Source organism: Lichtheimia ornata (assembly GCF_029851405.1).
Source record: "Lichtheimia ornata isolate CBS 291.66 chromosome Unknown scaffold00020, whole genome shotgun sequence".
Classification (NCBI taxonomy): Eukaryota; Fungi; Mucoromycota; class Mucoromycetes; order Mucorales; family Lichtheimiaceae; genus Lichtheimia; species Lichtheimia ornata.
Genome location: NW_026695340.1, coordinates 22,309 through 35,701, shown reverse-complemented (window position 1 = coordinate 35,701; position 13,393 = coordinate 22,309). Strand labels below are relative to the sequence as shown.

At 43.8% G+C, this 13,393-nt stretch overlaps 5 protein-coding genes across 5 annotated transcripts; 3 read left to right on the top strand and 2 right to left on the bottom strand.

The window, feature by feature from the left end:
• Positions 1-1,532: 1,532 nt before the first annotated feature.
• O0I10_005089 (uncharacterized protein) lies at positions 1,533-2,477 on the top strand (the record flags this gene model as incomplete). Its single annotated transcript, XM_058485137.1, has 3 exons — positions 1,533-1,638; positions 1,708-1,836; positions 1,900-2,477. The coding sequence occupies 3 exons, from the start codon at positions 1,533-1,535 to the stop codon at positions 2,475-2,477; spliced, it is 813 nt and encodes a 270-aa protein (XP_058343964.1).
• Positions 2,478-2,865: 388 nt separating this feature from the next.
• On the top strand, positions 2,866-4,662 carry O0I10_005088 (uncharacterized protein; the record flags this gene model as incomplete). Its single annotated transcript, XM_058485136.1, has 9 exons — positions 2,866-2,957; positions 3,013-3,293; positions 3,351-3,440; positions 3,504-3,535; positions 3,656-3,742; positions 3,852-3,933; positions 4,055-4,134; positions 4,265-4,360; positions 4,435-4,662. 9 exons carry the CDS (start codon positions 2,866-2,868, stop codon positions 4,660-4,662), a joined length of 1,068 nt encoding a protein of 355 aa, XP_058343963.1.
• A 581-nt stretch (positions 4,663-5,243) lies between these two features.
• O0I10_005087 (uncharacterized protein) lies at positions 5,244-9,131 on the top strand (the record flags this gene model as incomplete). The annotated part of the gene is made up of 5 exons (XM_058485135.1): positions 5,244-5,453; positions 5,524-5,839; positions 5,897-6,704; positions 6,798-7,556; positions 7,616-9,131. The coding sequence occupies 5 exons, from the start codon at positions 5,244-5,246 to the stop codon at positions 9,129-9,131; spliced, it is 3,609 nt and encodes a 1,202-aa protein (XP_058343962.1).
• A 247-nt stretch (positions 9,132-9,378) lies between these two features.
• Positions 9,379-10,270, bottom strand: O0I10_005086 (maleylacetoacetate isomerase; the record flags this gene model as incomplete). Its single annotated transcript, XM_058485134.1, has 5 exons — positions 9,379-9,744; positions 9,795-9,835; positions 9,896-10,016; positions 10,076-10,192; positions 10,253-10,270. 5 exons carry the CDS (start codon positions 10,268-10,270, stop codon positions 9,379-9,381), a joined length of 663 nt encoding a protein of 220 aa, XP_058343961.1.
• Positions 10,271-11,006: 736 nt separating this feature from the next.
• Positions 11,007-13,121, bottom strand: O0I10_005085 (uncharacterized protein; the record flags this gene model as incomplete). Its single annotated transcript, XM_058485133.1, has 9 exons — positions 11,007-11,125; positions 11,194-11,497; positions 11,576-11,695; positions 11,762-11,848; positions 11,910-12,247; positions 12,315-12,471; positions 12,529-12,647; positions 12,702-12,774; positions 12,849-13,121. The coding sequence occupies 9 exons, from the start codon at positions 13,119-13,121 to the stop codon at positions 11,007-11,009; spliced, it is 1,590 nt and encodes a 529-aa protein (XP_058343960.1).
• Between the last annotated feature and the right edge of the window lie 272 nt (positions 13,122-13,393).

Below are 13,393 nucleotides of genomic sequence, written 5' to 3'. Positions count from 1 at the left end.
AGCTATATTTCACGTGCCATGTTGTGCTGCCGCCGCTGGTACCAACCATCGCAAAAACGTGATCCACCACAACCATGCCTTGCCCATAAACAATAACACATGATGAATACACTGCATCAATGCCTATTTTTTTCTTTGTACCTTTCACCATCCACATCCTGATGCTGCTTTGAAATTGAACTTGGTTGGATGATTGCCTCTGGGGTCAGAATACACGTTGTAAAAGATCGACTTCATGGGCGTCATCGAAGGCGTTCGAACCACCACTGTACCCCATCATTGTTAGGTACAAGTTGAAACAAAGCCATTCCCTTTCCTTTTCAGCATACCAAAGTAAACCATGGTGAAGATGTGCCTTGCGTTTGTGGACAAGTTGAAGAAAGTGCAACATGCTAACATAGAAAACAGTTAACTTGAGCAAGGGAAGAGGGTAGGTTTTTTACATACATGCTGTGGATCAACGAGGTTCATGGATCGTAGTTGCCCCTTGTTCGTGGATGAGGAAGGAAACCATTGGCCAACGATGGTTGGGTTGACATGCTCCAAGATCGCGTCTTGCTATACACTGAATGAATAGCTAAGAGTTATTGTCATGTAAGTTCACGATTGGGGGGTAGTCTTACCTTGCGATGCGTAAAGAGGTAACCAGTGCTGACACCGCCACTTCCAGTATTATGCAGATGACATCAGTCTTGTTACACGGATCCACCTCCACTTGACAAGCACCTCTGTGCGCTTCTTGGCTGGTTCACCATATCCCAAGAGCTCTGTTACCGAAAAGGTCTCTTTTTCCAGTATGGTCCAAGTCCTCCACTACATTGTTTAGAACGAGCCCGCAAAAGGAAAACACGACATGGCAAATCCCCATATTCAATGATAATGTAAAATTTGATTTCATTCTTCCCATAAACACAGACGTTGTAAATCTCTTGAATCTATGACTATGGGATAAGATTTTAGTGCTATTTGGTATCTCTTTAGAGCATGATCGATGTTGTGCTATAATAATACACTTCATGCAGATGCAAAAACTCCGCTGGGAAGCTTTTAGTATAGATGTAGAGGGTGCCAAGCATATCGGCTATGTAGACCTTTACGTATTCAACGGCTGTGAAGAATATTCCAAAGTTGAGTGTGGTGTATATCCCTTCCAGCAAGAACCCCTGCATCCGCATTGATGGTTTATACGAGGATCGTGAGTGATAGAAGAAAAGAAGCTTCCAAAAGGGATATCCACTGGCCATTCTATTTTCCTTTAATGTGTCAGCTGATGCTACCCCAAATACGTGTCAGATATACAATGAATACCACCACATGGCGGATGACTTTTACAAGCAAATTACATTGGCTTTCGTGATGATTGTTCTGTTGTTGTTATCATGTTTGTTGTTGTTTCATCACGCTTGTCTCAAAAGTTGCTGCTTACTATTGTACATAGACCTTTGATGATATAAAAGCGATTAGGATTAAACAATATTGTGCCTTTTTCCTGATTACACTCTTCTTTACCCCTTTATCTTTACATAAAGAACATGCTTTTGCGGATGAATTCAATATTGCGTGTCGATGACATGAAGCCGCCGCCACCACCACCATCCCCTGAATCCAACACGCAGAAACCCAATAGCGTTGAATATGGTTGGTATTGTGTTATTGATAGAAACATCCATCAGATTCATGGCTAAAACGTAACGTGGGCATAAATAGTACTAGCAAAAAAGAGCCACAATGGCCATCTCCATCTTGTTGATGTAGTGGACTTTATTCTTCGAGCGAGGAAGCTTTCCACTCAAGCATCGCCACCACCATCATCTTCTTTATCCAACAAAAACTTGGGTAAGTCCGTTTGGGATCATAACAAAAAGTCCTTTGTTGTATAACAATGATCCTTTTTAGCAGACAAAGAGCCACCAATACCCAAGATTGTCATTCCAACCGACCCACCATCACCAGACCATGAGGATATTGTAGTATCCAAGCAACGTGAAACCGCAGCAATATACCGCAAAGCACCACAACGGTCATTGTCTTTAACCCATGCATCATATCCATGTCGTCCTACTGCCCAGCGTAGATCCACAATCAGTGCTAAAAGTCATCAGCCACCATCACCACGGTCATCTCGACCCACTTTACATGGCTATGGTGGGAGTACTGACAGCTTGGGTGCACCGATATCCATTCGATTGCTTGGTCCGGAACCTTACATTGATCTTAATTCAACCAAGCATACACCACCAAAGAATAGAAGACCATCCGCTTATTCATCCTCCTCAGCTTCATCCTCGTCGTCGTCATCTTGTTCCTCTTATTCAATCGAACGCAAAAAGAGCATCATCAATGATAGTAGTAGTCGTCACCAGCATAAAAGAGTAGCCTTCAAAACGACATCACAATCCGCTGCAGCTCCATGTAACAACAACAAAGCCCTTCCTCCTTCACCCGCACCCTCTAATATGATATCGAATACGCGGTAAGGACTAGAACACGTGCGTGGATGATCGGGATAAGGAAGCTAATACAAGGGTATTCTAGTAGTAATAGATCATTGAAAAGTCGAGTATTCCAATCCCTTTCCGATAAAATAGTATTTGAAAATGCGACAAAGATAGCTCGACATCAACCATCCATTGTTAAAAAGGTCAAGCACGTTGTTCGAAATACATCAATAAAGTGGTAGATGACAAGAAAGGATAAGGATGTTGCCATTTGCATGGAAAAGAATGGAACATTCATGCCGCTTGAATTTTGAAAGGGCGCGTAGCGGCGCGTGTATACAGGGTGGAAAGTGCATCACTTTATCACACGGTTTTCTTTTTTCCCTTTTTCCATTTTATTGAAACCTCTTTTATCCTTTCTACAACTATGGAGCATCGTGAAGGCATCTCGTCTAAACCACACGATTGGTGTATGATCCCTGCCGGCAACCTCATGAAGCAACAGCATGTCATTACAATGTAGGTCAACATGGAGCAAAGCGTATGGATACACATGGGCTTACCTATATCAAAGTGATGGCTCGTTACCAGTTGAAGAAGCATGTAAGATCTTGATCAAGAACAACATTTCATCTGCACCCGTATACGACAGCCGAAATAATCACAATGGCAAGGTCACTGAGTATGTGGGCATGTTCGACTATGGTGATGTTATTGCCTATATCTTGTTGGTGTTGATGGACCAAATGCCGCCTCATATGCAAGAACCTTCTGGCGATGACGATTTATCCGAGGTGACGGATCTTATTCGACGTGCTGTTGAAGGACAAGCAGTCCCCGTGAGATTGGCCAGTGGTAAGGAAAGAGAATGGAAAAGAGAATGGGCACGTGGACTCACTCTGGATGATTTAGACTTGTCACGAAAGAATCCTTTTTATTCGATCCTTCCAGAATCAACTCTATTATCAGCGATCGAGGAATTTGCATGTGGCACACACAGAGGTATAACGAAGCATGTTCTCACACCCCGCATGTATACTTTTATTGAGTATCCCGGTTAAATAGTTTGTGTATTGGAGCCATCGGGTGAAGTCAAGGTATGTCATTTGGGTGTGGGAAACGTGTGGTCTGAAATGGGAATTTCGGTTGGGGGCATTGGCCAGTGGTGGTGGTGGTGGTAGTAGTAGTAGTAGTAACAGCTGACAATGTTAACGTAGGGCATCTTGTCGCAATCCACAGTCATTGAGTATTTGTACAACAATCGTAAACAATTCCCGACTATTGAGAAGCTTTTGGGACAAACGGTAAGTTTTGCGTTTGCGCGCGCGCCACCGCGTGATGCAATAGCGCGGGAGATTGGTCTTTTTTGTTCAATCCCGCATTTGTCTCATGCCCTTTTTTATGCTCATGTAGCTACGTCACCTGGGATTGGGCGAAACAGATGTAATCAGTGCAAATGCAGACGCACGAGTATTGGATGCGCTTTCTATTATGAGTAAGTACATGGATGATGATGATGGTGAAGGGCGGGAAAGGAGCCAAAAGAGAAAAAGGAAAGAAAAATGTGTGCAATGGTCGTGTTGTTATCAGATCACTCATGAAATTTACACGCATAGGCCAATATGGAGTATCATCGGTGGTGATCACTGGAGCAAATGGTGTTGCTTTGGGGAACATTAGCATGACGGATATTAAGGTAAAGTGTGCAAACAAGAAAGCGGGATAGTAATAGCATGGGAGAGAGGAGGGGGGGAAATCGACATGCATTAGCCCATGTGAATTGGTACATTTTTCCACGCATAACTAATGTGTCCTTTGTTCAACAGCATGTGATGAAGGGTTTCAAGAAGAGCCTCTTGTGGATAACTTGCTTCCAATTTGTTAGCATGGTGCGCACCGAACAAGGAATTGAAGATGGACAGGTACAGTGCCGTACATTGATGAGAAAAAAAGAACCGGCAGGGATGGCTAAAGTGGCCCGTGATTATACCAATAGGATCGCTTGCCAGTGTTTGATGTACGATTGGATACCACTTTGGGATTCACGATTGCCAAAATGCTAGCTACAAGAGCACATCGCGTGTGGGTTTCGGATGATATGGGTAGACCTATAGGCGTTATATCAATGACAGATATCTCTCGAGTGATTGTGGGAAGCACTGGTGCAGAGACGAGCCATTATCCACGAAGAGCTAGCTTAGCAACACGAAGAGATCTTCAATAAATGTATGAATACATCAACGTAGCGATAGTGTAGTTAGGTTTTTTTGGGGGGAGGGGGAGGGAAATGTGGAGGAGAGAGAGACAATGAGGGTGCTTGCTGTCTGTAAAGGAACGATCGACAATAGAGTGAATTTTCTCAAACGAGGTCATCCCTTTTACCAATTTTGGGAAGAAGCACAACAGTGCGTGAAGGTTAAGGATATGTTTTAGCAAAACAAGGCAGGGCATGTATGTACATGGCACAGCTCCATCCATTCAGTTTCAATCTGCAAAAAGACGACCGAGAGAATGAAAAAACTCAGCCCTGATCTTGGTGTTCCTTTTCCTGCACCCAACTTTTTTTTTTCTCGCTTCGTCATTATTACCCCTCGTATCTTTTCCCCTTTTCACTTTTTTGCCACCGGGGGGTTACTTGATTTCTAGTTTACTCTTCTTCTTTCTCCTTGTTTTCTTTGGTTATACCTGTTCTTATTCCACGCTCCAAAAAAGAGCTTCTTCAATTCCTCTGATTGTATATATTATACCCCTTCCCCCGCTACCACTCTTCCCATTACCCCACCTCCTCCACTTCATTCTCTCACGATGGACTCTTTGTCGGAGCAACATCAGCACAGTTCCCCGGAATCGTCAACTCACACGTCTTCCGAGCCGACAAAAAAGAACACAAGGTCAAGAGGAACAGCAGCTAGCAACAACAACAATAACAATAGCAACAACAACTCGGCTGCTGGACCACAACAGAATCGTCGTAATAAGAGTATGCGTGCATGCGACGAGTGTAGAAAACGCAAGGTAAATCACAACAAGGGATAAGCATACAAGGGATCATTTACATGTTGTTATCATCATCACCATCATTCAGGTCAAATGCGATGGTGTTCAACCGTGTGCTAAATGTCGCAAATCAGAGATTGAATGTGTCTTTGCCAAACTTCCTCCCAAGCGTGGTCCACCAAAGCAGTATATCGAATTACTCGAAGCACGTCTTCAGTTGATTGAAAAGGCACTTCGTACCATTGATGGCCCTGCAAGACGTATTTTGGATGAAGCTTTATCACTCAAATCAACAACAACATCATCATCAGCAGCAACAACAGCAGCAGCAGGAGGAGGAGGATCATCATCACCTTCGAGTAGTATCAACGAGGATGGAAGAAATTCACCCATCATTAAAGAAGGTAGGGTTTCACATCATGTTTTTGGTGGGCTATACATGTCTAATCATGCTACATTAGAAGAGGAAGATGTAAAAGCTGCATCAACTTTCAATCATAATGGTATCGGTGAGGCCGACAAGTTCAGCATCAATGAGATTGGACAAGCCATGTATGTGAACGACAAATTGGCACGTATTGATCGCCTCCAAATTGGTGGACGTGGTGGTGATGTGGATGGCAGCAACTATACCAGCAATGATACCAGCTTATCTGGGAGACGCAGTAGTAGTAGTCGACAAGCATCACCCAACAAAAAGACGAGTCAAATGGATAATGCCATGGATACCGACAATGAATCAACAACGAGTACCACGACAACGCCAGCAGGATTGCCACAAGATGTTCCAATGTCTCTTATCAAGACTTTTTTCTCGCAGCTGCACAAGTATATACCCATGCTTCACAATCCTCTCTTTCACAAGCAAATGGGTAACAAGAATGATCCACCTTCGCCATTATTGCTGTACGCCATGTGTGCCGTTGCATCACGTTGGACAAGCGAACACAATCACCATCCCACGCCTGGTGTTATTGCGCCTGGATTTATCTTTTATCAACGAGCATTTGCAAAGATTGACGAATATTCAGATGCACCACGTTTATCCACCATTCAAGCACTTTTACTATTGACAAAGTATCAAGAATACTATCGTCGACTCGGCTTTTTTCATCGACCTGGTATCTATCTGGGGATGGCTATCAAGATGTGTAACGATCTCGGCATGTCCAAACTTGAAGGATCTCCGCGGAATGGTGAAGATGCCCAAGACCACGAGTCAAAGAAACGTACATTCTGGATGGTGTTTACATATGATCTCATGATGAGGTAAGTTGTCATTGACGCACGGGCTGCAGAATGAGCTCTTGGCAAAAAGTAAAGGGATCATTTGGTTTACTAAAATGTCGATGAATTTTATAGTATCGAGCAAGGACGTGAACCATGTTTCAACAATATCGATTGCATCACCGAATATCCTTTGGCTACAAGTGAGGAAGGACCCTTATTGGAGGAAGTTGTCACCAACAACAACCTGATGATTCAGCTTGTTCGCATCTTGTCTGATATTTATGCATTGATTCGGCGTGTGGCAGCAAGACAAAGTGCTCAAGGCGATCAACGTACGCAGATCCAAATCATTGAGGAGCATGGTCGATTGTTTCTATTGCACACCCATCTTGAGAACTTTGTACATGAATTACCAGCAGCACTTGGATACTCACCTACTCAAGGGTCACCCGCTTACCCTGCCGATAAGCAAGCCATCAGCAACGTTTTTGCAGGATTCCTTCACATGACTTTCCATTTCAGTGTCATTTTGCTTCACCGACATTATGTGCTGCATCCTTTGCCCGATTGTGAAATGGAACTGGAACCCTATCAACACGAACTTTTATGTGCCAGCTCAGCTTCCAATATTACAACCATTGTAGACACTATGCTTGAGACCCATCCAGTCGACGTGTTTAGTTATCCAACACGAGGTGTGCAACAAACAATCCACTTTATCACCATGGCAGCCACTGTACACCGTGAATTGATGTCCAGCTCTGATAAGACGATGGCAGAGACAGCCAAGCAACAACATGCCAAAACAATTCAAGTATTGAATCGTCTCGCTACTGAATCTCCAGCAATGGAATTCCATGCACAAATCAAGGAGGCCGATATGATGCAAATGTATGAAACAAAATAGGGTCAGGGCGAGAGAAGGCATGTGATACTAATGTCATTAATAGTAATAGCAGCAGCAATACCACAAATGCTAACATGAGCATTGCATCCATGTCTCCGGAAACTACAATGATGCCCTCATCTGCACCACAACACATGCCTGGCAATGATCGAGCCTTATCCGATGTCTCCTCCACATCATCATCACCCACTCTTCCATCAACAATGGGAATGGCAACTCGACAACCACAACCTCAACCACAACAGCAAACGTACATGTTGCCAAAGAATCGTAGACATACAATGGCGGGTATGCCTTCCATCAATACGACCTCTGCTACTTCTACGAACATAGGCACACCAGTGATGCATATGGGTAATCACGTGTCAAGTCCCTGGAGCCATACACAATCATCATCGCAACAACTCCTTGGAGCGGGTCAAATGCCATATATGATGGATCATGCATCATTATTCAATTCAAGTGCTGCCATTGCAGATCCAGCTCGTTTTGCTTCACTGATGATGCAAAGTGGTATCAACATGCCTATTTACAATCATCATCAACAACCATTACCCCACATTCAGCAACAACAACATCAGCAGCAGCAGCAACAGCAGCAGCATGCACATCCTTATCAAACACCCTCATTCATGAACAACAATGGCAATCCACATCCATATGTACCTCCACGCAAATCACGTCTTAGCCATCCAATGTCGTATTCTCAAGAAGATTTACGTTCAATGCGAAGAGCACACATGAACAAACCTATCAACACTGGCAATTTCCCACCTGCACATGCACGCTCATCACCATTGCCACCCGACTTTGTATATCCAGGCACACCGCCATCATTCTCAGATATCCCAACAACACCACCATCTCCAGGTGATGGATACTCAATGATGAATAAGATGTATCAGCATCAGCATCATCATCAACAACCACGTATGACCCGTCAATTGAGACGCCAATCATCCATGACAGCTATGATGCCTTCTTATTATGCACAACGTCATCAACAGCAGCAACAGTATTTGCCTCCACGTAACCGGCATACACAGCCTCCTCCTCATCCTCCGCCACCGTTGCCACAGCAACAACCACCTACCTCAATTCAGACATCACCTTTTTCATCCATGGCAACGGTTGCTATGGGACAACAACAACAGCAACAACAACACCATCGAAGACATACGATCTCTATCCCTGGTGAACCACCCTTAGGTACACAACAAAGTTCAATGCAACAACAATCGCAATATCAAGATCAATTACCACCAGCTACACCCTATATCCCATACAATGACAACAGCCAAGCAAGTGATAATACAATGATGAGCGTGGATGGTACGACTCCGGATTATGCATCAGTCAGCTTTTCGCAATCAGACATGAGTACGCCTATGGATACAACGGGTACAATGATGATGCTTGATCCACCTACAAGTGGCGCTGCCGATGCTGCCATGATGTCAGATTTAATGATTGGTTCGGATCAATGGCCAATGATGGCTGCTGCTGCCGGTGGGAACCTTGAGGATTTGCAGCAACGTACAGAAGGCCATGTCATGTGATCCTATTGCCATATACATACACACGCTCTCTCGCTCTCTCGCTCTCTCAAGCATACATCTCGCCCACCTACTTACCTACAAGACGAACATTCACAAAACAACTCTCACCCTATATATATTTTACACACAACACATCCCATTTTGCATGCATTCACAAACACACACACACACACGCACACCACTTTTAAGCTATAGTCAACGTTTTTATGACTCCTTTTTTATAAAAAGAGATGATGACCATGATTGTTTATTGCTTGAACTCTGGAGGACAATCAGGCTGTTGTTGGGGGCTACTTTGGATGAATTCAGGGACTGCCATGGCATTTTTGCATACACGTTCAATAGTTGGGAACGCTGACATGTCAAGCTTGAAACGCAAGGCATTGTAGTATTGAGGTACAAGGACCACATCCGCCATAGTGATTTCGTCACCATAAGCAAACTTGCCAGCTTCTTTTTCCAATCGTTTTTCGATGCCTTCGAATCCACGTGCAATAAAATGACGCGCCCATTCTTCACGTTTGGCCATATCTTTACCAGCAACATAGGCTTGTACGCTGTTGTTTTGAATAGGGTGGATATCACATGCCACTTCGTTGCATAGTTCTCGGACCTTGAATGCGTGATTAGCTTTCGGGATGGGATGTTGCTTATGATGATTACCTGTGCACGTTGGAAGGGATCCTTGGGATAGAGTGGTCTCTCTAATGGAGATGGGTCGAATGAATACAGGTGCAAAGAAAGCGTATTTATCATACACATACCAGGATGGGTCTCTTCAATGTACTCAAGAATGGCCATGGATTGGGTCAAGGCACGACCATCGGGAGTGATATAGGTTGGCACGCGTCGACTAGGATTCACCTTGATGTAATCATCTTCATTCTAATCATGCTTCACATGAGAATCATTACGTGACCATCACCATTGTGATCCTTTCTTACGTTCTTTAGTTGGGCCAAGTCGACGAAACGGTTTTCATATTCAATGCCTTTCCATGCAAGGATAGTACGAGCACGCCAAGATGTGCCGGATCGGAAATAGCCGTAAAGAATAGGTTTCTATATACGTGTCGAAATAAACATGATGTTGTAGTAGTATCCAAGATAGATCCAACCTACCTGGTCGTTCGAGCTCATGATGGATGGGAAAAGAAAAAGGGCGTTGAAGGGGGAGAAGAGTGTGGAAACAAGGAACGCGAAAGGTAATTGAATCTCATCTTGCATATTTTTCCCACGAAAACGCGCTAGCCAATTGTTTCTTTTCTTTTACAACCGTCGTTTCAAACAGGACCTTGCGATGAGAGAGATGCTGGTCGTGGGGTCTACATGTCGACGCAGAGCAAACCATTAGCAAGAATCCTTGATACTCCCGAGACAACTGAAGGTTCACTTTGCTTGGGTCACTTTATCGACTTGCACATTCCTTCCCATTCGACTTTTAACTTTTTGCACCATGATCAGCACAACTGTATACTGAGGGATCAGAAGGTGTCCGTGGATGGTATAGTATAGTATAATGAGCTTTTGGTGGGATCATGAACGATGGTATCGAGTACGGGTGTTCAGATGCGATGCTTTCCTTGATTGAAATTGGTGTATCACCTATGTGGGCAATCGCTAGGATACAGTAGCTGTCAACGTCTTCGTAATAAACAACAACGTATGCCATTTACAGAAATGATAGTAACCTATGATACCACGTTGCCATAGCGATGAAGCAATGATCCGTGACACGAGGCGACGCGCGTAGAGTAATCTTAAATCATCATTGAATATCCATTTGAAGGTTTTTATTTGCTGGGAGAGAGGTATAATGAGGATGGTTGAATACATTGGTTGAGGTGAAGAAAAGGAAGAGGTGAGGTATTTGCACCTAATAGCGTCGATTGAATTGAACAAACATGTTTTTTGCCTTGGTGAGACCCAATCCTTCAAGCATCAATCTCTTCCTGTGTGGAGAATCTTGCGGCAAATCCCATTCGTATTTACGCACTATACGTGTTTGGCATCTGTTAGATAGATCGGCATAAATCAGACTCGTCAATAATAACAACACTTACAGAGCATAGACAAAACGACACGCTGCTCATCGAGACTGAAATTCATTCCTATGCATATACGGCTACCTGAGCTAAAGGGGAGCCATGGCATTCCAGTGGTAGAAAGCTGGTCATATTCGCCACCAGGACTGAATCTTTCAGGGTCAAAGACCTCAGGGTCTTTCCACACAGTTGGGTTGTGATGCAATTGATAGATATCAAGGGCGACAGCTTGACCCTTGGGAATGAACACACCATCAAGATCAGTGTCCTCAGTAGGCTTTCGAGCAAAGATGGCTGATGCAGGTGGATTCATACGCAAAGTCTATGATACATAGAGCGGTGTATATATATAAGCATTGCTGCATGTCGCCTTCTTCTCAGCCAATGGGATGTTACATACCTCTTTGATGATCATGTCAATATATGGAAGTGATTTCACTTGCTCTGAATTAGGAACCACATCCTCTGGATTGTCTCCAAGGACACGAATTGCTTCTTCTCTTGCCTTCTCTTGAACATCCTGTGATATGATTACCCGTGTTACACATATGATCGTTGATACCATAACGACGTCGTGTATAATTACCTTGTTCATAGCCATGTAATAGACGGCAAAGTTTAAGGCGTTTGCAGTTGTGTCATGTCCAGCAAGGAAGAAAACGCATAGGTTGCTCTATGTGTACAACACAGGTTAGCCACCCTTCTTTCTCATTCCGCTCTCTCTTCTTATATACCTTTAGCTCCTCATTTGTCATGGCAGATTCGCCGTCGTGTTGCTGAGCTTCCAACATCAGCGTCAATAAATCCTTATTGTGGTCATCAACGGGCTGTTCATCGTTTTTGATTGTGCCTTCAAGTACTTGACGTTTGTGGATAATGATTTCATCCAACTTGTTCAAAAACTTGGTAAGATCTTGATGAGCTTTACGGCGCTTAGGGAACAATCGAAGCAAAGGCTCTCGATCCAACCATGTCAACATGAAGAAAATTGGGTTTCGTTGAGCAGCTGTGAAATCACCATACATTTTGGTCCATTCATTGTTCTCGTCGCCAATAGAATTGAAATCAAAACCTTGTTTCAAACGGTGTGTGTGAGTGAGTTGGGTCAGCCAAGCAAACGCAAAAAATCATGCACTTACCGAATCCAGCCAATCCGATTGCATCCAATGTGATACGAGAGGTCATGTTGTGAAACTCAATGGGCCCTTTTGTTTGATCCATCGCATAGATCATCTTTTTTGTGAGCTTGCCAAATAGGTCAACAGGCATTGATCGGTGGAAAGCTGGATTAGCAATCTAATGAAATGCATGAGCCAATGGTCTTTTACGAGCACCTTGATGCTGTATGTGTACCTTTCGATGCGTTTTCCATTCTTGGCCATTTAGCGTCAAAATATTGCCGGCACTAAAGATAAAACGGCCTCCCAATGTCTCTTTACGTGATTTCGACACCGAATCTTTTACAAACAAATCTACAAAAGTAAAAGTTGAGCTTCCCTTCTTCGATCACCATGGCTTCTTTTTACCTGTCTTGAGAAGGAATTTCTTGGCAGACTCTGGTCGAGTGATACGCACATTCCATCCATTTTGATCAAAGCGCTAAAAAAGGTGGTGGTAGAATCCCGCTATATGAGATGGGGGGGTGATCATGATACCAATGTTATTTTACGCACCATGTATAATCCACTGGGAGTTTTGTTAGCAATGGGCAATGTCATTCTCGAAAGCTCATCGATAGGCGTGCTTGTGAACAAGGCTTTTAGAATGCCAAAGAAGGGTGCTTGTGGGATACCACGTAGTTGACGGGGTGGTCTGAATATCTTGTCGTATGCCCAATAAAGGGTCAAAAGCCCGATGGCTGCTGAAATAGAGACACGCGTTTGTCGTTTGTGTGTTGTCAAGAATGGGAACACGTAAGTGTTGTAAACGTTGAGTACTTGATCCATGGCGTTGATGATGAAAAGTAGAAAAACCAATGTTTGATCTATGGAACCGTGGTAACAAAGTATGGATTTTATATGCGAATAGCCATCACTCGGAGAGCGGATCCAAGTTTAACCTTGCCGATAGGGGTTCATGCAAGCAAGGAAGAGGTGCCGAAACAGCGACCTAGCCACATGCACTACGAGAGAACAATGAGTACCCGGAGTAAATTGTCCCGTGTTTTTATGCATATTGACCACCACGTTACACGCTCAGCAATGACTCAAATGCTTGA